At 52.6% G+C, this 25,961-nt stretch overlaps 1 protein-coding gene across 2 annotated transcripts in view; it reads right to left on the bottom strand.

Annotated features, from left to right (window-relative positions):
* The window catches only part of EDAR (ectodysplasin A receptor), a 101,068-nt gene that overhangs the window by 18,044 nt on the left and 57,063 nt on the right, over window positions 1-25,961 (bottom strand). For both annotated transcript variants that reach the window (XM_011961461.1, XM_011961462.1), the window contains exons 2-5: window positions 17,433-17,501; window positions 16,590-16,712; window positions 15,675-15,856; window positions 9,861-9,946 (exon numbers count right to left, since the gene is read on the bottom strand). In XM_011961461.1, coding sequence (XP_011816851.1) covers window positions 9,861-9,946; window positions 15,675-15,856; window positions 16,590-16,712; window positions 17,433-17,483 — 442 coding nt within the window. In that variant the 5' untranslated portion in view covers window positions 17,484-17,501. The remainder of the gene's footprint in view (window positions 1-9,860; window positions 9,947-15,674; window positions 15,857-16,589; window positions 16,713-17,432; window positions 17,502-25,961) is intronic.

The following is a 25,961-nucleotide window of genomic DNA, read 5'->3' as shown; positions in this document are numbered from 1 at the left end:
TGGTGAAACCGCATCTTTACTAAATACAAAAAATTAGCTGGGTATGGTGGCGCATGCCTGTAATCCCAGTTATTTAGGAAGCTGAGGTAGGAAAATCGCTTGAACCCGGGAGGCGGAGGTTGCAGTGAGCTGAGATCACACTACTGCACTCCAGCCTGGGCAACAAGAGTGAAACTCCGTCTCAAAAAAATAAAAATAAAAATAAAAATAAAATAAAATAAAAATCTGGAAAAATAAGAACACGAGAAAGGAGGAAAAGAACTACCGATGGCCTCCTTGGCTAAGTTGACTTTTGCTGCATTTCTCCCTAGGATTTTTCCTCAGACATGTTTTTCCATAACTGTGACCAGTTTCAGAGCAAGGTGTGCTCTGCCTTCCCTTACAGCTATGCTTCCTAAAACTCCCCTTCTACAGAAAAAGTGTCACTTAGCGGGGATAGAATGGAAGCTGATTTTGCTCTCAGTCAAATCACTAAGAAACAACCATTCAGCCAAAATGAAAGCATTCCACCACAGAACAGATCACATCCCGTCCCAGACCTCCTACAAGAAGACCAAGCTTCTTTTAGGCCAGACTTCAGTTTTGCAAATAATAAAAACCAACATGTTTCAAATGCATCTCCCACTCTCTCGCTTTTGCCTCTACCAGTTCTGGAGAAATCTGGGAAGTGCATTTGGTCTACAGAAAAGCAGCCCGAGTCAAGGACAAAGCCAGCTGCTCTCCCCAAATCAAGGTACCTCCCCAGCCTGGCCCAGCCCAGAGGAATGGCCCAGCACTGCGCCTGGTCAGCCCATGCAGCAGCAAGGCTTCCAGGAGAAGCAAGCTTCCTAGTTAGGCTGTTTTTTTGTTTTGTTTTGTTTTGTTTGAGACAAGGAGGATCTCACTCTGTCACCCAGTCAGGAGTGCCGTGGCATGATCTTGGCTCACTGCAGCCTCTGCCTCCTGGGCTCAAGTGATCCTCCCACCTCAGCCTCCTGAGAGGCTGGGAGTACAGGTGTGTGCCACCACACCTGACTAAGTTTTGTATTTTTAGTAGACAAAAATACACGTTGGTCAGGCTAGTCTTGAACTCCTAACCTCAAGTGATCCACCTGCCTCAGCCTCCCAAAGTGCTAGGATTACAGGTGGGAGCCTGTAATCCACACCTGGGCTGGCTGTTTTCTTTAGTAGGAAGTTCTCAGGAGAAATGCACACTCTTGTTCTGTGAGTGGGGGCAGCCCAGGAGCTAGTGACCAGCTGAGCTATCCACTCGTGTCTCCCCTAAATGGAGTGGGGCCACAGGAGAATGGGCTGGATGCTTCTCTATTCTCACACCTTGTAAAGCAAATTGGCAGCTTGGCCAAGGAAACACTGGGCTTGGGAGGGACCAGGGCAGCTAAGAGTGCCTGGGACTGTCATAGGGTATGTAAGAAACGTCACCCGCCCACTGAGGGGCAAGTGATGTTTCCTTGTGTTTCTGGATGATGAATGGAAGATTTTTTCCTCCTGGGCCTCAAACTTATGACAAATCTTTGCTTTCTTAATTTAGCCTCTTACTTGGCCTCAGAACCCGTGTTCTTGTTCGGGAAAGAGCTGGCCAGGCACGATGGCTCATGCCTGTAATCCCAGCACTTTTGAAGGCCAAGATGGGAGGATCACCTAAGAGGAGTTTGAGACCAGCCTGGCCAACATGGTGAAACCCCATCTCTACTAAAAATACAAAAATTAGCCGGGCCTGGGGGCAGGCGCCTGTAATCCCATCTACTGGGGAGGCTGAGGCAAGAGAATCATTGGAACCCGGGAGGCAGAGGTTGCAGTGAGTTGAGACCGCACCATTGCACTCCAGGCTGGGCAACAAGAGGGAAACTCCATCTCAAAATAAATAAATAAATAAATAAATAAATAAATAAATAACAAACAGCTGGTGGAGAGGTGCGTGCCCCTGGCTGAAAACCACAAGCCCTTGTCAAACAACAGAGCATCCCCCTCACAGACCTTACTGAAGTTGCTCTGGAAGTCTCCAGCGTGATAAGGGGACTTCAGACTGTGTGCCCATTTCTGTTTGCTGGGAGGCAGCCTCCCACACTTCATCAGGTGAGTAAGCACAGGGGCATCATAGCATAGTTTCCAGCATGACCTAATTTCCTTTATAAGGGCAAACAGGACATTGAAAAGACGCTGATCTATCTGTTCAGTAAGGCGCTCAGGGGAGCTTAAGATACACTGTCGGAGCAGAAGAACAGCCGTGGGCTGTGCTGTCTGTGAATGTTTGTCATCTTCGTCTCTTCTTGTGCCTTCCTGCTGGGGCTTGCAGGCTGCTTCAGGTGACAGGGTTGGGGATAGGGACACAAATATGCCTAGGCCTGTGGTCTAGAGTGGAGCGATAAACGCAGCCTAGTGAGCACACAGACACTTGTGGAATGCCTCTGCAGCCCTGCAGGGCTGGTTACACAATGACGTCCCCAAACAATGCCTGCAGACATGACATCTGCCTGCACCCACAGGCACCCACCTGCCCTCGGCCCGCCGGCTGTGCCTCTATCCTGATCAGCAGACGTTTCCCTCCCCAAACACCCCCAGCTGGCACCAACCAAACAGTCCCTGACTGTGCCAGGCTGCAGGTGTAGGCTGGGTGCTCCCTGGTGTGCAGGGATCCCTGAGTTGGTGAGAGAAATGCTTGCTCTGAGCACGTGTGCACAGCCGAGGAGGTGGGGGCAAGGTGGGGGGGATGGTGGACCCTGACATTTCTCCAGGGCTCAGCCTCTCATGTCAGGACTGGAGCTGAAAGCCAGCATCCAATCAGCCAGACCCCACAAGCCTCCTCAGGTTCCAAAGTTCCCAGGGCCACTAGAGCATCTGCAGGGAGACACTTCTCACGAGACCGGTCAGGAGAATCCCAGTCGCTAGATCGTTGCCCAAGGAGCAGGAGGACATGGGGATTTCAGACTTGCCCACAGGCCACCCAGGCCACCAAAGGGCAGCAGCTCACTTCCTGACACTGGGCCTCTTCCCTGTGCTCAGAGCTCGGCAACAAGGAATGGAGCTGCCCTTTCAGCAGAAGGGAGAGGGGCGAAGACCCTCAAATCACAAATAAAGGCAAGCGTGCGCTAGAATTTCCGGAGTGGCAGCCGCGTGGCCGACAGACCTGGAGGGAGTGTGCTTGCGGCAAAAAAGGAAAAGGATCGGCCCCGAGCGCAGCTGTTTTATAAAAGCTACGCATGGCTCGTGTGGAAGCCAAAGGAGTGGATCTCACAGAAGTGGAGCAGCATAGAGGTGGGGAAGGAGAGGCTGGTTAACACATACAAAAGTCCAGCCGGGCAGGAGCAGTTGTTCTGAGCTCTAGCACCCAGACTACAGCTGACAATAATGCACTGTATATTTCTCACAGCTACAAGAGAGGATTTGGCATGTTTGCTACACAAAGCAGTGATGCATGTTTGAGGTCATGCATATCATAATTACCCTGCCCAGATCATGACACTTTGTATACATGTATGGAAATTTCACTCGGTACCCCACACATATGCGCAATTATTACGTGTCAACGGAAAGAACCAACATCTAGCTTACTTGGTCTGCTTTGTCCACAATTCAGTGCCTCTGCCCCTGGGCAAGACAGAAGGCGTGCTAAGACCAGAGGGGGTGTCAAACGGGAGGTGGTGAGCCTTGCCATCCCTGGCTGCAGGGCTGACCTCATGAGGGTGAGGTCAGCCCCCCGCACACGTCTGTCACCTCTGCTTGCTGCCACTGTCACTACACATACAACCTACAAGAACAGGTGGGCAGATCCGGTCCCAAAGTGCCAACCTTGGGAAGCACTGGGTGTGGTTTGAGGGCAGCTAATGAAGGCACCTGCAGAGCTTGAAGCAGGGGCTGGGTAATAAGCCCTGGGTTGTTCTGCTGTTTTCAGGAGAGTCCGAAAAATCGCCATGGGAAACAAGCACCTACTCCGCATTACCCCTAAATGCTTGAAAAAATCCATCCCGGAATCATACAAGTATGCATTTTGATATTATTAGCATACCAGCATCCTGTTGAATGCACGTGATGTCTAAAAGAGGTTTGGGCAAAACCCAGCATATTAAAAGGAAAAGAGAGCGGCCTGGGCTAATCCTCTTCCACGCCTTCTGCTGTCACCAGCTGGGGGTCCACAGACAAACCCTCGAGCCTTGCAGGGTGGTGGGTGGGGCTGGGCAGGGTGGAGCGCGAGCAGGCCCAGGGGCCTGGGCTGGAGATGCAGGCCTGATGCAGCCCGCAGGACAGGCACTGGCACCCCGTGCACCTGCATGCAGGTTCTCCTGGGCCAGGGTCTATGCCTGTCTACTGAGGATTAACTCCTCACTAACCAAATATACAGTGTCTGGAGCTTTCCCCCCGTTCCACTGTGTGCTGTGTGTTTCGGTTCATCTGCCTCTTGGGATGCCTGTTAAGTGGAAGGTGCTCCAGGTGGGTTTCTGTTGGGTGGCCAACTGCGGGTCCATCTCCCCCCGTACTCTTCCATGTGCACCTGAGTTTTGAATAAGCAAAGCTGGGGTGTTTGATAAAAGCTGGTATGAACTGCAGTCCCAGAAAACAGCAAAAATGTCCATACAAGGACTGTATTAAAGTGAAAATGAGGCCAGGCCAGGTGGCTCATGCCTGTAATCCCACCACTTTGGGAGGCTGAGGCAGGCGGATCACGAGGTCGGGAGATCAAGACCATTCTGGCCAACGTGGTGAAACCCCGTCTGTACTACAAATACAAAAAAAAATTAGCCGGGGGTGGTGGCACGCACCTGTAGTCCCAGCTACTCAGGAGGCTGAGGCAGGAGAATTGCTTGAACCCAGGAGGCGGAGGTTGCAGTGAGCCAAGATCACACCACTGCACTCCAGCCTGGGTGACAGAGCAAGAATCCGTCTCAAAAAAATAAATAAATAAACAAAGTGAAAATGAGCGGGGACTGGTTCTGCCTAGCTCGCCGGGGAGTTTGAGGCAGCGGTGACTCCGGGAAGGGTCCTGCCAGGCACTGTGTTCCCCTTCCCCAGGAAGGCTCAGTGAGCCAGAAGCACATGGCCAGAGGGAGCTACGCCACCATTCACAGCCATAATAGCTCATATGGGGGCCTTTGAGGTCTGTTAATCTACACAATTTAGCATCTCACCAGTATGCATTAGAGGCTGGCTGGGATTCTCTGCAGAGGGTAAAATATTGCATTTTTAGGAACGATCTGTTTATTGATTCTTACAGCTGTCAACAAGGGGTCCCAGACTTTGAGGTCTGTTAATCTACACAATTTAGCATCTCACCAGTATGCATTAGAGGCTGGCTGGGATTCTCTGCAGAGGGTAAAAGATTGCATTTTTAGGAACGATCTGTTTATTGATTCTTACAGCTGTCAACAAGGGGTCCCAGACTGTGGCACTGGCTGTGTACCCCCTAGTGGCAGATTCTGCACTGTGGGCAGACTCAGCAGAGACTCCCTAGTTGCTCAAAGTGGGATTCCCTGGGAACCTGCTAGAAATGCTCAGTCTTGGGCCCACTGGGACGCGCTGTGTCAGAATCCATTGCTCAGCGGGTCCCTGGAGATGTGTGCGCAGCCAGGTCTGAGAGGCTCTGCGCCAGGAGCAGCGGAACGCTGGTGTCTGGGAGGCTGGGAAGCCCGCGTCACACCTGAGGGGCAGTGCTTGCTGCTTCACATCACAGAAGGGCCCCCAGGCATGAGAGATGGAGACCATGGAGTACGCAGAGTAGCAGAGATTTCTCCAAAAGGCCAGCCTGCTCTGGCTTTGCCTCAGGGGACTTCATCCCCGATGATAAGATAACAGGCTATTGGCTATTGCATTCTTAACCCTCTGACCGCTATTTATTTATTTGTTTATTTATTTAGAGACAGAGTTTCGCTCTTGTTGCCCAGGCTGGAGTGCAATGGTGCAATCTCAGTTCACCGCAACCTCCACCTCCCAGGTTCAAGCGATTCTCCTCCTCAGCCTCCCGAGTAGCTGGGATGACAGGCATGCGCCATCATGCCCAGTTAATTTTGTATTTTTAGTAGAGATGGGGTTTCTCCATGTTGGTCAGGCTGATCTTGAAGTCCCGACCTCAGGTGATCCACCCACCTAGGCCTCCCAAGGTGCTGGGATTTCAGGGGTGAGCCACCGCACCCGACCCTGACCATTCTTTCTAGGGAGGGATTTCTGCTGCCCAGTGTCCCAGGCCCCGGGGCGCCCTCTCGGGTCTGAACCGTAGCCAGGCCAGAACCGGCAGTGTAGGTCGACGAAGCTCCGTGGTGCACCCGCCCTCTCTCCGCACTAGGAAGCTGCCTCATGGGGAGGCCTTCTGCCCAGTGGTTCCCAGCACCCTGAGTGCGTAGCTGACTTCCCGGCCCTGGATCTCCGCCTGGAGCTTCAGGCCATCTCTGGGTTAGCTATCTCGGTCTGGATGTCCCTCAGTCGCCTCAAATTCCACACACACAGCCTCCATCTTCCCTCCACCTCCCCACTAAGCACCCTCTTGCCCTTGCCTTCTGCAGCTGAGCAAGTGGCACCATGTCCACATGGCCAGTCACGGAGACACCTGAGTGTCCTCTTCTGAATCTCTTTCCCCTTCTGTGTGCCGTCTGCACTCCTGGTCGGTGAGGGAAGTGCAGGCCAGCTCACAGGCCATGGAGCCATGCTGCCTGCTGGGCTGGGATACTTCATCTCTGGTCAGTGCCCGGCGCCTGTCCCTGGAGTGGGCACTCCACATGCATCGCCTATGCCATCACACCTCTCCTTCCAACAATCATGTCCCCAGTTTGCAGATGAGGAAACTTTCCCAGGGGTGATCACTTGTAATGAAACCCAAGCCTGATGCTGGACCCTATCTTCCTCTCTATTATGCCAGGGCAACGTGTTGACCTCCCTGCCCGCACTGTCATTACAACACAGATCCATTTATGCAGGATGGTGCAGGGAAAACAGAAAACCAGAAAGCTCCGGTTGCCCCAAGTACATCTTGCTCTTTAATTTAACTGAAAAATAACCGAAGTCCTTTTCATCTCTTTTCGCCGGGCTCCAGGGCTCCACAGTATTGCAGTCACTGAGTACAGGCTCAGAGCTGGGGGTGAGTATGTTCTAATCCAAGGCGACAACCAACCCCCAGCCAGGACTGATCTGCAGTCTGACGTCTGTCCTCTTTGGTTTCCCTCTTGTTACTTGGCAACCCCAGAAACTGGAATGATTTTATTCCATTGTAAGGAAAAGTATATGTTGCTTTTTCATTTCTCCTCAGGCTTATTTGAGGGCTGCATCACATTAATTAACACCCTGGGGCACTCACGGTGTGCTTCTGGGTGGATATGGTGGGCAAAACTGCACCTGAGCCACACAGCAGCCTGGGCAGTGGGCACCACTGGGAGCTGCCCTGGGCAGGAGAAGACGTGGAGGCTCCGGGAGGTGAGATAATTCGTTTAACTCAGGCAGTGAAGTTCCAGAGCAGGCTCATAACCTACCCTAGTGGTTCCCAAACTTGCTAAAAATGTACATTCTCTGGTTCATCCAGACCTGATGAATCAGGGGGTGGGCCCAGCAATTGGAGTCATAAGAAACCTCCATGGTGCTCCCCTGAGAATCACCCCGCTGAAACCCTCTGCTTCACAGAGATGCAGAGAAGCCGCCATCTCTTTTAGGATAGGAGGTGACTGCACTGCACAGGTGCCTCAGCGTGGGGTTCAAGCCCAGGAGGTGTGGGGGAGCGCTGTGGGCACTCCTAGGCTGGGGAGACCCTGGCACTGACCTGGGCTCACTCCTGGCTGGTGCCTCCCCTGCAGCTGTGACCCATTGTCTGCTGCAGCTCTCCTAGGTGTGTGCCATCCGCAGCCAGGGGCCCTTGGCAAGTCTGACTGTGGTTTGCATAACCCACCATTTGTTGCTGCAGAGTACCAAGGATGTGAATTTCGTTTGGCGAGGGCCCAGGTAAATCAAGAAAACAGAGGGGAGGAAGAGGTGCTCTTGACCACAACCGTGGGTTTGAGGAAGACAGGGCCTGCTGGACCTGGGCAGCCAGTTGGCAATTTCGGACTCCTGATGAAATGTTTCCTGAATCTCTGGCTGTCCAGGGTGAGGCTGCTGACAACGGTCCTGTGTGTGGGTCTCAGTGACTCCACGGGGGTTTCTAGCTCTGACATTTTTGCTGACTGCTGGGCAGGTGCCCAGGGTAAAAAGATCTCTGGATTGAGACCATTGCAGGCCCAGAGGTGGAGGGCATCACTCTGGCATTCACACTGAGGCTCCGACCCAGGCAGGGCTCCATCCACCTCAAGGCCTAGCTGGCCGCATCTCCCCATTTCCCAGATGGGCAAGCCGAGGCCGGGGCCTTGCCCAAGGGGCCTCTCACGAGAACACAGCAGGACTGTCTATTTCTCTGCTGATCTCCCTCAGGGCTGGATTCTAAGGCCCTACCCCAAGGCCTTCCTGGGAGCCAGCTTTCCATTAAGCAGGCAAGGGCTGGAGGTGGGAGTGGGATGCGCTCGTCTTTAAAATCTTCAGGACTCAGGGGACTGTGCTTGCTTTCCACATGTGACAGACCTCATTGCTGGACTTAGAGAGGCGCCCCTGCCGTGACTCGAGTCTACTCTGGCTGCCACATCGGACACTGAAAGCTGCGCCATGTCAGAGCTCTCGAACAGAAGGGCCCCTGAGGAGGGCTGCTGCTCTCCCGGGTTCCACAGGCAAAGATGCTTTTCCGAATAGGTAGGGCGTGTCTAACATCTTTCTAGACCGGTTCTTCATCCCAGAATGACCTGGCCTTGAGTCAGCCTAGAGCCCCACAGAGGACACGTGGGCCATGGCAGCTGGCTCCACCATGGGTCAGGCTGGCAGCTGAGCTGCGGCCTCCTCTCATTTGTGAATTAATTAGCATACGGCTGGCCAGGAAAATGGCTTTGAAGATAAGCAAACCCATTGGTGCAGGGCTCATGCGCTTCAGTGATTTGGAAGGGACAGAATGGCTCTCCCTGCAGCACAGCCCACAGCACAGAACCCTCCTCCTGGCTTGACCAGAAGGAGGGAGGAGATGCTGCACCCCATTCCTGCTCCTCCCCTTCCTTCCAGCGTGGTAAGATGCCGGCCCTCTTTCTTCTCCTGGACAACATTATTATGAGACATGGGGGTAGTGGACCCTTACGGAGAGCAAAGAGAGGCAGGATCCCAGGGTCAGCTGCTCCTCCACCCTTGAAGGAGCCGGAGGGTGGCCAGTGCTCCTGCAGCCCGGGACCGGACACCCAGCTACCTGTCCTACCTGCCTTTGTCTCTCCCAGACCACACATCCAAGAGTCCACCCAGCACATTCCTCTGAGGCAGAGGTACCTGGCCCTTCCTCATAAACAGATGCCCATGAAAGCCAGACTGAAAGCAGAACAGGAAAGAAACACCCCAAGGCAGGATTATAAACTCCTGAGACTGTTAACATGTGCTTTGTGGAATCTGTTTCATTAATTGTGATCACATTTATATTTTCCTTGGCCTCACTATCACCTAGCACTTCGTAGTACTTTGCAAAATAGTAGTACTTCGCCTCTGTGATCCCCTTGGTTTTTAGAATAACCATGTGAGATTGGTAGGTCAGATGTTAGTACCCCCACATTACAGATGAGAAAACCGAGGCTCATGGAGGTTAAGTGACTTGTCAGGTAGCTGGTGGCCAACCTGCACTAGAACCTCAGCCTCTGACTCAAGGCTCAGCTGTGGCAAACCTCCCTGCCTTCATAGACCTGTCTAGACAGGCCACAGGGACACTTTCACTAATGCTGTTACTGTGAGTCACCTTGTCCAGGTGCCAGGATCGGCTCCTTCCTACACCCTCTCTAGTGAAAGAGACCCATGCTGAACGAATACCGTGCTGGTGGAAGGCCAAAGACACTCACATTCCTTGGTGTTGGGGGGCGCCAGGAGGCAGGAGTAGCAGACCATGCCGTAGATGTTCCTGGGTCTGTTCTCCAGCATGTAGTAGCTATGGGGGAGAGACAAGACAAAACAGAGACAGGTGAGCTGGACAGCACACAGGCAGGGACTGGCGCAGAGAGCACGGCGGCCAGTCTGCAGGCTCACGATCCAAGTTGGGCATGAGGCCACGCCCAGTCAGCCGCCTGCTCTGTCCACTCAGTTTCCTTGGGGTTTCAGCCTGTATTAAAACGGAGCATTCTTTTCACAGTATTGAGCCTCCAGTGTGGGCCTTTCTCTAAATCTTAGCCCCTTTCTGGTTCCTCTCTCTGGTGGCTGTGTTTAGTGTGTGTGCCATCACCATCATCCACCAGAAATATCCCTGTGCCCCCACACGTAGGCCCTGCTTAGCCCCCCAGGGGTCACACCAACCAAGGCCAGACCCTCCTGGAGGAGGGACACGCCTTCTGTGGGCGCCCTCCCCAGAGCCTGCAGCCTGCTGGGATTACGGGCGTCAGTGTGCCTCTGGGACACGTGGAACGCCCAGGCCATCTGCATTGCTGCTGAATGCCACCAGAGTGCAGCTGCAGGAGACAGACGGTTGTGCTGTCCAGAGAGGTCAATGCAGGTGGCCCTCACGACAGCCGGCAACACAACCAGGTTGCAAGTGCCTCCTCCTCAGGAAGCACTTTACAGAAGACACCCTTGGAAGAGCAAGCCTTTACGCTGGGGTTGCACATACAGCGCGAGGAGCCAATCATCCACAGCAGCTCCGTTTGAAGTCCTTCAGCTCCCAGTGATGTTCCATTTTGTCTTTCAGCTCCCCGATGTCACAGCGCCAGCCCCGTGGCTATATGATGGCTCAGGTCCTGCTCTCAGGGGTCTGCCCTGTGCCTGTGCTCCCTGCAGCTGCCCCACTCCCAGGCACAGCCTCTGCTGGCACCACCCTCTCCTTGGGGCTCCCAGCTCGGGCGCCTTCCCTCTGCAGGCTGTGGCTCCTACCCTAGCCTGGGCCCATTTTCCATAAATAAATGCTCAGCGGAGAGTGTGGAGCCATTTGTCACACGGTGAGAAGTTGATTAAATAACATGAGTGGCGCCAACGCTTTCCCTCTTGCGATTCAAGAGCTGGGATGAGAAGGAATATTTCCATGGCTGTTTTCTAATCTCTTTTTTATTAGCCAGGCCCCACAGAGGCCCCTGCTGACGGTAGTGCTAAGCAGCAACCTGGCGCGGGGGTCTGTGGGCTCCTGCCTTCCTGAGCCTGGACTGCTACCAGTAATGTTAGGACCATAATTGCCTGCTCTCCCTCAAAGCCCTTTATCCTCAGATCCCTGTGTATCTTGTAAACATTAATTAACCAATCTCAAAACACCTCCCAGAGAAGCCACGACAGCCAGTTTTACAGCTAAGCCTCTCGCAAATCTACCTTCTGCCCTCCAGAAGCCACCTCTTTCTATGAGGCAGGCCAAGGCACGTGTCTGCCACCTGGCCTTGTGAGCTCATGGGCATGTGGGCCAGACCGGGTCCACCTGCAGCTTTCTAATGTCCCCAGCCCAAGCTGACACTTCTGAGAAACATCTCGGGCTCCTAGGCGGCCCCCTACTCCCCATCTCACCTCCTCCGTGCCCCACCTCCTCGTCCCTTGCCTCCTCCGCCTTTTCTCACTCTGCCTCCAGGCATTCTCTCTCCCACCTAGGGGGACTGGCCCTGCTCCTGGACTAGGAGGCCCTCCAGGGCAAGCCTTGTTCACATCTGTATTTCCTTGGACCTTGTGCTAGGCACTGAGGAAGGATGGTTCTCTGTAGACATTGGCTGAATGAATGAATGACACCAAGTTCTTCTCTGTGGAACTTCGATGCTGAGGTGGGCAGAGGCCCCCAAAGGCCTCTCTGCCCATCCTGGTTCACACCCCAGGTGCCGGGCTTGGTCTCTGTCATGGGTGAAGCTCCACGGCCACATGGTGGGTGCGGAACACCCGGCCGTAGGATGGGTACCCCCTGGGGCCACTACATTCTGAGGATGGGGAGGGCGGTGGCTCTGTCCCACAACTGCATCTTTGGCTTGTCCTGGGCACCTTCTGTCACAGGCTGGCCACCCTCATCCGTGGGGGTCATGTGCATGGGTCCAGCTATGCAACCTATCAAGTCACTCAGTTAAGGAACATTGAAAGGTAATAAACTGTTTTGTGTTTTTTTTTCCTGAGGCAGAGTCTCCTTCTGTTGCCCAGGCTGGAATGCAAAGGAGCAATCTTGGCTCACTGAAACTTCCGCCTCCCAGGTGCAAACAATTCTCCTGCCTCAGCCTCCCAAGTAGCTGGGATTACAGGCATGCACCATGACACCTGGCTAATTTTTGTATTTTTAGTAGAGACGGGGTTTCACCAGTTGGCCAGGCTGGTCTCGAACTCCTGACCTCAAGTGATCCACCTGCCTTGGCCTCCCAAAGCATTGGGATTACAGGCCTAAGCCACCGTGCCTGGCCGATGATAAACTTTTAAAAACACATTGGCTCCAAGAGGCTGTTATGAAACTGTGCTTCCTCACCCCGTGAGTGTTCAGTGCCTCCTGACAAGAAGCCACCGTTTTCTAGCACGTGCTGCGCACACGACATTTCTAAATGTTAGGTTCTCTCTGTGGGACCAGCCTAAACTCCGCACAGTGTGGCTTACACCTGGGTCTCTCATCCTGGGCTGCACAGCAACCAGGAACATGTGCCTGTCTTTTTCTGCCTGAGCTTGTCACCAACCTTAAATCAGGTGTTCATTTAGGGATCTCTGGCCCAGCTACAGAGTGTCCGGTCCCTTTGTCTTTCTGGAAAGGTCTAATTTCCTACATTTTGATCCATATTTGGCTTTCTCCCTAGGTCCCCCGACCCCTGTTCTACATGGGTTGATTAAGGTGTACAGCCCAGGACAAGAGTCAGTTTAAATGGGTCCCCTAGGAGCTGTTGTTTAGGGACGGACTTTCTCTCAGTCAATAGATATAGATTTTCCCAGAGAGTTCCTTTCTTCAGAACTCTCATGCCTGTAAGGGACGCCGCAGGTTCCCAGATGTTCATTCTCCTCCAACCATGTTAGTGTGCAGAACCAGTGCAGAGCCACTGTGTCCTGCCCCCTGCCCCTGCCATCCACAACCGCGGGCTGGCGAATCCTCCGGGGTGAGAAGCCGCCCTGGAGAGGTGGAGAAACGTAACCTCTCTCCCGCTTTCCTCCTGTTTTGGTTCCCAGGTCCTCCCACACAACCTCTCCCAATAGGAAAGCCTCGGGTGCTGCTCATTGTTCAGCGAGTGTCCTGGCCACACAGCCGGGAGGGCAGAGCATCAGGAGGAGTACCTGCCAAACCACAGGCGGGGGCCGGGGCCCAGGACACACTGGGACGAGGCAATTCGCATCCGTAGCCTGACAGCCACTCGGATTCAGGAATGAACGCAGCCTTTCATGGAGCTAGTCACACCGGTCTGCCAAGACTCCTGTGATCCTCCTCTGTGACACAGCATGACAGCCTCACAAGAGGAAGTGGGGCCTCCAGGGTCCTACTGTGGGGAAGCCTTGTCTGCAGTAGAGGGGGCCGCATGAGCCCCTGAGAGGAGCTGGGATTTGGAGGCAAGGCGGGGGCTTTCAATTTTGGTGGCGTCGGGACTGGCAGTGATGATTTGAGCAGACACAGCACATCGTGGAGCCAACCTGGAAACTGTTCCCACTGTCTGCACCCCTGTGGAGCAGAGCGAAGGCACTCTGAGGCGCGTGCTGAGGGTGTCTCTGCACTGGGTCCTTTGCCTGCCCAGCAAGTGTGCTGGGCCTTGCTATGTCCTGGGTGCTGAGGGTGGTGTGGACTGAGCAGGTCACTGTCCCACAGAGCAGGGCAGGAGGCATCAAGATTCCAGCACTGGAAAGAATGTTAAAAGCCCAGAGAACATCCTGCCCACTAATTCTGCAGATGGCTGTCCACATTCACCTGAATCCTTCTAGAGGCAGGGAGCTCACCACCCTTCCAGTGTCCAACTTCTTTAGACATTACACACTTTCTGGTAAATGTATCAGAACCAAGCACGTTGTCTTCAGGCCACAGAGTCAGCCCTGGCCTTCGAGTACTGATGGACATCTTCTCGGATCTGAACCGTAGCCAGGCCAGAGCCAGCAGCACAAATCAGCGAGGTTCCGTGGTGCACCCGCCCTCTCCCTGCAGTGGGAATTTGCCTCCTGGGGAACTCTTCTACCATAGCTGCTCCCAGCACCCTGAGTGCATAGCTGACTTCCCAGCTCTGGATTTCCGCCTGGAGCTTCAGGCCGTCTCTGGGTTAGCTATCTAGGTCTGGATGTCCCACAGTCCCCTCAAATTCCACACACACAGCCTCTATCCTCCCTCCACCTCCCCACCAAGCACCCTCTTGCTCCTGTCTTCTGCAGCTGATCAAGTGGCACCATGTCCACATGGCCAGTCACGGAGACACCTGAGTGTCCTCTTCTGAATCTCTTTCCCCTTCTGTGTGCTGTCTGCACCCCAGTCAGTGCTCTCTTTCAGGGGACTCTCAGATTCTTCCTCTCCTCTACCCCCGACGCCTCTGCTCTAGCCCTCTCCCTGCCTACAGCACCCCTGGCCCTGGGGCTCCAGGCTTTCCCTGCTCAGCCATGTCCCTCGCTGCTGCCAGAAGGACGTCCTGCTGTGTCCTACCTGGCTCAGCAGTTTGTGTGCTGACCTGCATCGGCTTCAAGCTGAAGGCTCGAGTCTTCAGTGGTGGTTTCCAGAGCCTGGTTCCATCTGGTCCCTGCCCTCCTCCCCAGCTTGTCCACACCCCCAGGTGTGCAACTCTTGCTCTGGCCACAGGGACCCAATTAGAGTCCCAGGCGCTGCCCAGCTGCTCAGTCCTCTGAGCTCTGGTGTTCAGCATCTCCACTTGCAGGCCTCTGTCCTACTTCTTAGCCTAACTCATCCAGGTATCACCCCCACAAATCTCCCAAGACCCCCTGCTGACACTACCTCCCCAGCCATGAGGTGAGAAGTCCTTCTGCAACTCCTAGGACAACTCCTCAGTGCCTTATGCACTGAGTTGTGGTCATCTCCCCCGTCCCCACCGGCCTCATCACTGCCGCCACCTCTCCCACCTGTACCAGCTGTACCAGGGACACCACCACTGCTTTTATTTTTAGTCTCTATTTGTAGCCTTTGCAAAGCATTATGCGTTGTGGCCACTAGGGGGAGGAAGCAGCAATAGCCGTGGCTCAGGATTTTCTGGGGATTGAGTGTATTTTCCTGGTCCCTGGCAGAACTTGCTGAGGTGTTCTGCCTGGAAAAAGGAAGATTTTTTTTCTCTCTTTCAGGCTAATTGCATTTTCAGTTTTTTTTTGAAAACTTCTGATGCATAATCATTTTCGTGGGATTATAGTATCATATGACTCAAATATTTTTATTGATAGCGTCCCCACAGTGTTCCCAGAATACTAAAAATACTGCTTTTGTATGAAATTTTAGTTTTCTTTTTCCCAGAGTGTTTCACATGTGTTACTGCACTGTAAGTATTCAAGCAATTTGCTTCCTTTTGGTGGTCAGAAGATATTATGATGGTTAATGGCCACTTAGGAGACACAGAGGTAGAGCCTGATGGGCTGCCTGCCCACCGGAGGGGCCAGGACTCTCCGTCCTGGATGCTGCCCCTTGCGGGACAGGACCAAGGCCAGGTGTGTGGCTGCACCGAGGCCTGCAGTGTCCGTGACCCCCTGTCCCCAAGGTCCTTGCCCATCGCCCCTTGGGGTTTTTTGCAGAAAGCATCCCAGGGTTTGCCAGGAGGAACTGTGCTTACCCAGGGAGACAAGGGCCACACTCAGCGTCATTCTCCATGTCCCCCGGAGTCAGCACGGTGGCCCGGAAGAAGCCCTCACAGTCTTTGTGGCGCCTGCATATCTGGTAGCCTCCTTTGGAAAATTTCTCCGCCGGGCAGGGGACGCAGCCATAGTCCTCGTCTTTGGTGCCGTAACCACAGGACTGGTGAGGGGAAGAAGAGAGGAGACACAGGTGGGTGCAGCAGCCAAACCGCACCGACTCGGCCCACGGTCCTTGGACAGTGACGTGCCGGCTGTCTCCGGAAGCTACTCTTGCTGGGCCTTGGTTTCCCGGCTTGTCCTAACTGCAAAGCCCCCAGGAACCAGCTCACGCTCCGGGTCTGTCCCTTTCCTTGCCACTCTCTAGACGCCGCCCCTCTTCTGAGCCTCCCTGAGATGAATTCAGCGAGCTGCTGGAATGCCCAGGCAGTGCAGGTAGCACTTAACATCTGACTTTCCTCAGCTTGCTACAAGAACCAGACACTGAAACCCTGAAGGTTTCCCTTAGTGCTTAACAGAACACCCAGGCTTCGCTTGCCCAGAGGAGGAGGGAGATGCAGCAGTCAGGAAAAAATGTACTAGTACTGGAGAACATTTCAATCCTGCTTCCAATCAGATGATCTGATGCTCATTTAATCAGGGTAGAGTGGGAAAGTGGTCCTTTAAAAACATTGCAGAACTCCTGAAAAATCTGTTTACCAATGCTCAGCCGGAGAGTGCCGTTCCTGGGCTCACGGCAGCTCTCGCCACCAATCTCAATGTCCAGGGAGTGTGACCGGCTGGTTTGATACACCCTGGCGACCTCTCACGCAGCAATGCAGGCTCAGGGCAACAAGGCCGCAAGTGGGAGACCTCCCCTGAGAGTGCATGAGGCCCCAGGAGGGCTGGGTCCTTACCAGGTAGGGCTCCTCCCCTGGCCCGCAAGGTGGGCACTCCTGGCACAGCCCCGTAGTCTGGTTGTAGTACTCGTTCTCGCCACAGTTTGAGTATTCCGCTCGGGCTGAGCACATCAGAGATACCTGCCAACAAAGAGGGGTGTTGTGGCCTCCATATCTCCTTAGAAACATGTGTGACTCCCCCAAGAGCCCAAGGTTGACATAGGAAGGGGGTACCCTGTGGTGGGGGCTCTGCTGGGGCTCAGTCTGGGAAGGTGCCAGCTTGTGAGTGCTCACTGCTGCTAAGTCTCCAGTGGCTCCTGGTTGATCACCTGGGCACGGCCAGCCCCCACCAGAACCACCCTGCCCCACCCCTGCTGGCCAAGCCTCGTCCCACCATCAAGTCCTGCTCTGAATTCTCCTCATCAACGCACTTGCCAAGGTCATGGAGGAGGCGCCCCTGTCCCCCACTGAGCCTCTAATACAGTGGCTCCTCAGAAGGCCGGCATGTCCAGGAGGATGGGGGTGGGGGTCTGAGTCTTCCAAGTCTTTCTCAGCTGTGCGGGCCGTAAGCATGAGCTCATCACACAGACACTGGGCTGTGTGTACCACACCACAAACAAGCACTCAAGAACGTTTATATCCATGAGACTCTATGAAGGGAGCTACCAATGAAATCAATCTCACTTCAGCCTGGGGACGAGTTCCATGCTTTGCAGGCCTGGTTTCATTTCACCCTCAGAAGAACCCTGTGAAGGAGGGACTATGACCAGCATTCCCATTTTACAGCTGAAGAGGCTAAGAAACGGTCCAACCATCACCAGGATGAGGGCGCCGTGAGAGTGAGGGGCTCAGACCACTTACCACCAGGACGGGGAGCCAGGGCGTCTGCGTGTAGTCCCCCACATGGGCCATCCTCTCCCAAGGGCTTACCTGAAAGACACGCATCATTAGCTGGGCACTGGCGGTAGCCCCCGAACGGGGGGTCCGGCTACCTGTAATTTAACCCCACTGGATATAAAGTGCCTTCCAGCAAACACAGGGGAAACCACACATCCTAAAAGAAAAGGCAGACGTGAAGCTGAAGCTGTACCCATGCCATTTGAGCTGATTCTGGGGCCTTCCCAGCCTCACGGCCATGCCCAGGAGGGAGCCTGAGAGGAGGCTGGGAGCACATGGAGGGCCCATGGTTAAACCTGAGGTTAGTGATTGTGTTTCTCGTGTTCAGAGGGTTTGGAGAAACCCAGCCTTACATGAGCTTTAAGTCTGGAGTCCTCCAGGCCAGTCCTGGCCTTTGCACCCCGGACACAGGAGGACCCCTGGGAGAGACTGCCAGGCATCAGATTCTGGTCTGTGCCGCCTCTGAATGCTCTCCCGGCCCCACCGTAAGGTTCTTCCCTCTCTCTGTTAAGAACAGGTTGTCCATCAAAGTGGACAAGTCCAACAACCTAACTTTACAGTTGAGATCGTGGGAGCCCAGAGAGGTTAAGTGACTTGCCCCAGGTCACACAGCTACTTAAGGGACTGAGCATGGCTGCAGCTGAGGTGTTCTGATGCTTTTCACCAACTATTAATATTACACGAATGCACTGCCTTGAAGGAGGAGGTGGGTTTATTTATTTATTTATTTTTGCTTGTTTGTTTTTTCACTTTCTGAATGGAGACCTGTGTTTCTGACTCAAAGCAATTTTACTTGGGAGTCTGGGTATTAATTAGCCTGGCTCTACAAAGAGAGATAATGTGCACTTGTGGTCACCTAAATTCCCCAGTGGCTGCACTCTGGTTCACTGTCCTCTTGCCAAGACAAAACAGCAAGTCCTCTTCTAGATGCTGGGTTGTGTGAGGAACCTTCCAGAATCAACCACTGACTCAGACCAGAAGCCCAACTGGGCCATGGAACCCAAACTCCCCAAGACCTTTCACCCTCAGCATCCACTTGTCCTTAGCAAGCCATCACTGGTCATGAAAACCAATTAATTCCCAATATTGCACACAAAAATACCGTGATGAACATATGCCATGATACATAGGAACCTTCCCTCCCTTCCTCCTTTTCTTTTCTTTCTTTTGGAAAAGTCCTGTAACATCCTAAAGGCATTAGGGAGAAAAGTAGCCAAAGATTATTTATTGGAAATAAAGAAATTCAGTTGGAGAGGCTGGGCATGGTGGCTCACACCTATAATCCCAACACATTGGGAGGCTGAGGCGGGCGGATAACGAGGTCAGGAGATCGAGACCATCCTGGCTAACACGGTGAAACTCCGTCTCTACTAAAAATACAAAAAAAAATTAGCTGGGCGTGGTAGGGGGCGCCTGTAGTTCCAGCTACTCGGGAGGCCAAGGCAGGAGAATGGCGTGAACCCGGGAGGCGGAGCTTGCAGTGAGCCAAGATCATGCCACTGCACTCCAGCCTGGGTGACTGAGCAAGACTCCGTCTCAAAAAAAAAAAAAAGAAAAGAAAAGAAAAAAAGAAATTAGCTTGGAGAAGGAGGCGGGAGCTGCATAAGTCAGCAGCCAGGGAATGGCAGAGGACAGCAAAAGACCAGAGGCCCTGTCAGTGGGGACCGACACCCACAATCTTCTTTTCCAAATCCCCCAGGACTTAAGGGCTTGTTCACAGAGATTTCTGGAAAGAGAATGGCCCTTTAGGGGATGCAACCAATGCCAAGTATGTATGTGTTTTTAACACATAAACTGTGGGGAAAACATTCAAACCATAGCAGCGTGGAAAATGTCTCTTCCCATCCGAGGCAGAGAAAGCTGCTGCTTAACTTGTGGAACTAATCAGTTAATTGGCTGCAAGGGAGCTTCCAGTCGGCCGGCCTTCCAGAGATCCCTGGGGAGCACACCCGTCCTGCCTCCCGAGTACAACAGTACATGCCCTCGATCCTGTAGGATAGTATGCTTGTTTATCATTGCAACAAATGCACACCCACGAAAAATCCAAAGGAACTTCAGTTTCCTGGAACACCAAGCAGGGCTGTACCACCTGTTGTTGGGTGAGAACGAAATCATACAGAAGAATGCCTCCGGGTGTATTTGTGAAGTTTCTAAATGCATGAAAGCAGGTCTGGAGTGATGCCTGCTGAACTTCCAGCAAAGATTTTTTTTGGCAGTAACTGAAATCAGATGGGGGTGGCCAAGGACTGAGGGAGCATTCCAGGGAACACTCACTTTTTATTTTATGCAGGTCTGTATTGTCTGAATGGTCTAGAAGAGAGAGGATGAATTCTGTGATAAAGGAAAAAGCATGTGTCCCTGGCTGCTCTAAGAATAGGTGGGGGAAGGGGGTCCCTGGGGCGGGGGTCCCAGAGGACAGACCTGACTAGGGTCAGGTCACTGGTAAAGCACAGTGGCGGTCCTGGGTCTTTCCTTGGGCCCCGGCTGTTGGCCCAGTCACCTTGGAGGTGTCTCACTCGGTGGAGGAAGGAGAAGGGTTCTGTTTCCAGACCTTCTTGATGAGGTTCAAAAACTGCCTTTTCCCACACACTACGTGCACTTCAGGGCTGCATTTACCGTTTGGAAAACACTAAATGGACTGAGGCAAGATTGAGGAGCAGCCACCCCAGAGGTGAACTCGCTGGGTGTTTTCCTTCTAGCAACAGAGCAAGCTGGGGCAGGCAGCGACGGGAGGTCGGGGTGGTGGGGAGGCAAGGGCGACCTGCAGCCCGCCGGGTGAGGCGGGAGTTTGCGTACAAGCAAAGGCCTGAAAGGGAACTGATAGGAGCCTGTTCCCCCTCCCAGCAGTCCTGGACTTGGCTTCAGGATGGTGAGGTTAGCAGAGAGAGGTTTCCACTGAGTCTGTGGATAGGGCCAGAGGCTCTCAGCAGGGCTGGAGGCCTTCCAAGAACCATATGAATGGTTTCTAATTTAATTGACTTCTAATTATAGCTGAGCCTTGGAGGGCTTCCCTGAATAACTGAGAAGGGCTGGGCGTGCCGCACCTTAGTGTCAACCAGGAGCACTCATCAAAAGGCGCAATTAAAACGTTCCCAGGTAAACCCAAGCAGAGAGAAAAGAAAAACAAATAAATAGATGCACAAAGCAGAACCAAAAGTCTGTGGCCTTAGATGTGTGTCATTACGTTACCAATTCTCTGAGAGGGCGAGTGGGGTCTGGGGGAGGGGAGCACAGGGCAGCCTGTGGTTTGGATTCCACTTCTCAGACTGCAGATGCAGGCAGGAGGTGGGCCACTGGGCGCTGGGGGGCCAACTGCTCCCAATCGTGATCCCCTGTTTGTTTGACTTTGGGGATCTCCAATCTCCATCAGTGCCTGGCAATGCTGCTGGGGTATGAGACCAAGGAGCTGACTGAGGTAGGGCTCCAGCCTTGTGCACACCGAGCTCCCATGTTTGTGACAGTGATGGGGAGAGGGAGCACCTGTCTTAGTGTGTTTTGTGCTGCTAGAACAGAATACCATGGACAGGCTGAGAACTGAAGTTTATTTGGGGTTCTGGGGCTGGGAAGTCCAAGAGTGAGTGACTGCATCTGGTGAGAGCTTAGTTTCCATGTCATAACATGGCAGAGGGCATCTCATAGTGAGAGAGTGCAAGCGGGGCCAACTCACTGTTACAACCAGCCCACTCTCGAAATAACAAACCCACTCCCATGATGATGACATTAAGTCATTCATGAGGGCAGAGCCTCATGACCTCATCACCTCCCACCTTTCAAACCTGTTCACTGGGAATTAAGGGATTAAGGTTTTAACACATAAGCTGTGGGGAAAACGTTCAAACCAAAGCAGCATGGAAATGCCTCTTCCCATCTGAGGCAGACAAGGCTGCTGCTTAACGTGGAACTAATCAGTTAATTGGCCAGTGATCCAGTTCAGGGGTCGTGAAGCCAGTAGCCACCCAGCAGGTTCTGTGAACATACTCTTTCGGAGTCCAGCCTCACCTGTTGGTTACCTAGTGCCTGTGGGCATTTCATGATATAAGACTAGTAGGGAGGATGACCAGGTAAGTCTAGAATATCTCAAATCTGGCCCTTTATGGAAAAGGTCTGCCCACTCCTGCCTGAATTGACAGCTTCTCTTCCCCGACCTGCTCTCTCTTTCTCTGCCTTTGGACCTTCCTTCTTCAGTTCCCAGCTAGAATGATGACACAGCTGTAATCACATCAGCTTATGACTACTGAGCTCGGACCCCAGCCAGGCACTACCATGGCTTAATCTTCACCACTACCACTTTGTTGCTCAAAGTGGGGCCCTGGACCAGCAGCATCAGCATCACCTGGGAGCTCATGAGAAATGCAGAATCTTAGCCCCGCCCAGACCTGCTGTCTGGGATCTGCTTTTCAACCAGATCCGCAGGTGGTCTGTGTGCACATTAAAGTTTGAGAAGCGCTGGTCTAGACGATCTCCTAGCAACATCTTGCTGAGGTGGGGAGAGAACGTTTAATGTTTAATTAATGTTTAATTCCTTCTGGGAGCCCAGGAAGAAAGCCTTGGCTGGATCTCTCCCTCTTTAAGTTCTGGCCTGCTTCCAAAGAACAAATGCCGTCATTAGCACCCCTTTTCACACACACACGTACTCTGCACTAGACATTGATTCCCTTAATCTTGTCTGTTAGAGTTCATTCATTTATTCATCATTTATTCAACTAAGAGCTGTGGAGCTGCTACTACGTGGCAATCTTATAGGCCCTAAGGACGGTGCCAGATAGACAGGGTCCTTGCTCTATTGGGCCTTTATCTGTCCAGGGAGCCAGACATGGAAGACATCATAATATAAAAGTTTGGCCCGCTTTCCTAGCCGCCCTCCCCTAGACTCAGTCTCCTCTCTGAGCTGCCCGCCTCTTGGAATGGCCTTCACCCTTGGCGGTGTGGTTTTGACCGTCTACACTTGTCATCATGGCTGCCTCCAGAGCACAGACAGCGCCCAGTGCAGGAAGAAGGTGGCCATCCTCCCTACTAGTCACCACCTTTAGGAGACGCAGAGTCACTGCCTGGGCTGGCAGACGGTCCAACCTCCAAGGCTTCCCATTCTTCCATCCAGCTGGGCCCCCCTTGACTGTGACGGTGCCACCTCTTCCAAAAGGTTCTCCCTGAAAAGTCACCACCTTTAGGAGACGCAGAGTCACTGCCTGGGCTGGCAGACGGTCCAGCCTCCAAGGCTTCCCATTCTTCCATCCAGCTGGGCCCCCCTTGACTGTGACGGTGCCACCTCTTCCAAAAGGTTCTCCCTGAAAGGGCCACACCTCATATCTGTGGGAAGCAGCTGAGACCAGGTGGCTGTGGGAAGCCTTGGCAGGCCTGATGGTTCGGAGTTACCTTTTAAAGTCTGTAGGGTGGATGTCCCTTGTGTCTGTGGCCCCTCTCCGTCCCTCCTGCGTGCTCACCTGGCCTGGCCCAGCAGGGCTCGCCACGCCTGGGTTGACCACATCATGGACAAGGAGGGGAGAGGTTGTGGCCGGCCCACCCAGCTCCATGGGCATAAGCTCTTCCACGGCGGGAGGCAAGGTGCTGGCAGCTGCCTGTGTCTGGGAGGCGGCCACAGAGCTGGCTGCGGCTCCCTGCCCACCCGGCACTACTCTGCTCCCCTGGCCTCCCACGCTCTGCTTCCTACAGGAAGACCCGAGGGGAGGCTGCTGGTGGCCTCCTCCCCACACCCGGCAGGACTGCTTGCTCCTCAGCCTCCCTGAGGGCCCCCACTTCCCATCAACCCAGACAGACCTCCCTGCCCTGCGGGGAGCCCGCAAGGTCATCATCAGAGCAGCTGAAAACACTTCCATTTGATGTGATTTATAGCTCCGAATCTTCCCTGTCTCAGCCGGTAGTGCTAATTAATACTACACTGGGAGGAGAGGGATGCATTCTCTTCCCGCTTCTGCTTTAGTCGGATCTGTTTCACTGGAGCAGGAGGAAGGCGGAGAAGGCAGCCTGGAGTCCCTCCTGCCCCGTGTCTCACTTACTGTCCCGCTAGCCTTGCCAGCCTAAAGTCCTCAGTGATTTCTGACCCATTTCTATTTGGCACTGGACCCCACAAATTAAATAGCCAGTCCTGTTCCCAGCCTCTCTGGCCAGGCAGGGGAGGCCCCCCGGTGCTCTGCCAGGGAACAGACATGCAGAGCACAGGCCAAACGTCTTGTCAAGACCACAGGCGCCATCCTTCCCAAGGCTGGAGCGGAGGGTGACGCTGACACAGAAGTGACTGGCAACAGAGCACACTGGTGGGTCCTGGAGCTTCAAACAGCATCACATGGGGGTTTACAAGCAGCCACTCTTCTTTATCACTGCACTGAAAACCTTTCATCTGCAAACTCCCTGGTGAAGATTTCAGGGCTATGAGGGGCAAACTGACCTTTGGCAGCCTCTCAAAGGCGACGGGCTGTGTCCCTGAATTATCTCAAGCCCTAAGTCTCTCAAGGGTGTTGCCCACCCCAAACATGTGGGTGTGAGTGTGTGCATACACGTGAGTGTTTGTGTATCTGTCTGCGAGCACATATGTGTGAGTAGATGTGTGTGTATATGTGAGGATATGTGTGTATAAGGGTATGTGTATGTGTGTATGCATGAATGGATGCATGTGTCAGTGTAGGTGACTGTATGTGTGTGTGTGAATGTGTATGTGTGTGTGTATGTTTATGTGTGTGTAAGTGTATCTGCATATGAGTATGTGTGAATATGTGTGTGGGTGTCTGTATGTGTATGTTTGTGTGTGTGCATATGTGTATGTTTACATGTGTGAGTATATGTGTATGCGAATGTACATGTGTGTGTATGAGTGTATGCATATGAATGTATGTGTGTGTATCTGTGTATGAGTATATGCATATGAATGTATGTGTGTGAATGTATGTGTGTATGTGTGTGTGTGTGTATGAGTGTATGTATATGAATGTATGTGTGTGTATGTGTGTGTATCTGTGTATGAGTGTATGCATATGAATGTATGTGTGTGAATGTATGTGTGTGTGTGTGTATGAGTGTATGTATATGAATGTATGTGTGTGAATGTATGTGTGTGTGTATGTGGCAAACCCAGACAGGCCCCATGCATAGGAGACCTGCCTGGAGAGGCACGGATGAGGGCAAACCAAGTGGCCCTGAGCCCTGGGCGGGGCCTTCCCAAAAGACGTGGACAGAGAGGTTGGTTTGAGTTGAAGGTCTAAAATCCAAGTTCTCAAGTTTCCTTTGTTAATTTGAATTGAGATAATACTCAGAAAATCGATATTCTTGCACACATAGAATAATAAATATAATGCACGAAACACTTATTCACTTCTAGATTTTCTTTTGAAGGATCACTACTAATACAAATAAGCATGTCCAATTCTTTAGAACTCTCTGTGGATCACTGACTCTTCAGCAGAACCCACAGAGGCAGTAAGAGCATGGAAAAATCAGTATTTTGGACATATCTGTTCACATCTCATCTTTCTAGTTGACTCAACTTATTCCGTTAGTCTTTATTTTCCCACATACAAACCAGTGACAATGATGATAATTTCTAAAGTGCAGTAAACAGTCATGGCCTAAAAACACTTCTGAACACCGACATGGTTACTGTTGCTTGTCAGACTAGGCTAGGGCTTCTCGGAATGCTAATTATGTTATGAAGCAGGTGCATGTGTGCATTTGTACACAGACAGGACTGGGGTTGACGTCCCAAAGAGCAAGAAGCTCTCTCCAGCATTTCCTGCAGCTTGTGGTGCTTGGGTGCTCTGCACTCTTGGAGAATTGCTCACGAAAATAATGTGGCTTGCAAATATCCATGCAGAAGTTCAGAGGGAGAGCAATTATCCTCATTCCAATGTCCCGCTGTAAAGATATGTGTTCACAATTTCATTTCTGTTTCATTGAATGCCTCAGAGCTGAAAGGATCTTGTGGAACTAACAAGCTTGGAAAAGTTTTGGAAAAAAAAAAAAATCCCTACTTTTTACCTTATCAAAATTGACTGAAAGCATTTTCAGGGTGAAATCAGGAAAGTTATCATAACTAATGCATTGCTTTAAATTACAAAATGCAAGTTTTTCTAGGACTCTTTTTTTTCCAGACAGAGTCTCACTCTGTCGCGCAGGCTGGAGTGCAGTGGTATAATCTAGGCTCACTGCAACCTCCACCTCCCGGGTTCAAGCAATTCTCTTGCCTCAGCCTCCCGAGTAGCTGGGACTATAGGCGCCTGCCACCACACCCGGCTAATTTTTGTAATTTTAGTACTGATGGGGTTTTACCATGTTGGCCAGGCTGGTCTCGAACTCCTGACCTCGTGATCTGCCCAGCTCAGCCTCCCAAAGTGCTGGGATTACAGGTGTGAGCCACCGTGCCTGGCCACTGTAGGACTCATATAAGCATATTAACGTGAAGTTTTGTTGAAACATGATAGGAGCCACTCTCTAGCACTTTAATACACATGCCGCTCATCCTTCCTTTTTTTTTTTTTTTTTTTT

Source organism: Colobus angolensis, unplaced genomic scaffold (genome assembly GCF_000951035.1).
Source record: "Colobus angolensis palliatus isolate OR3802 unplaced genomic scaffold, Cang.pa_1.0 Scaffold552, whole genome shotgun sequence".
NCBI lineage: Eukaryota > Metazoa > Chordata > Mammalia > Primates > Cercopithecidae > Colobus > Colobus angolensis.
Note: the sequence above shows the minus strand (reverse complement) of the source record. Positions and strands in the feature narration are given on the sequence as shown.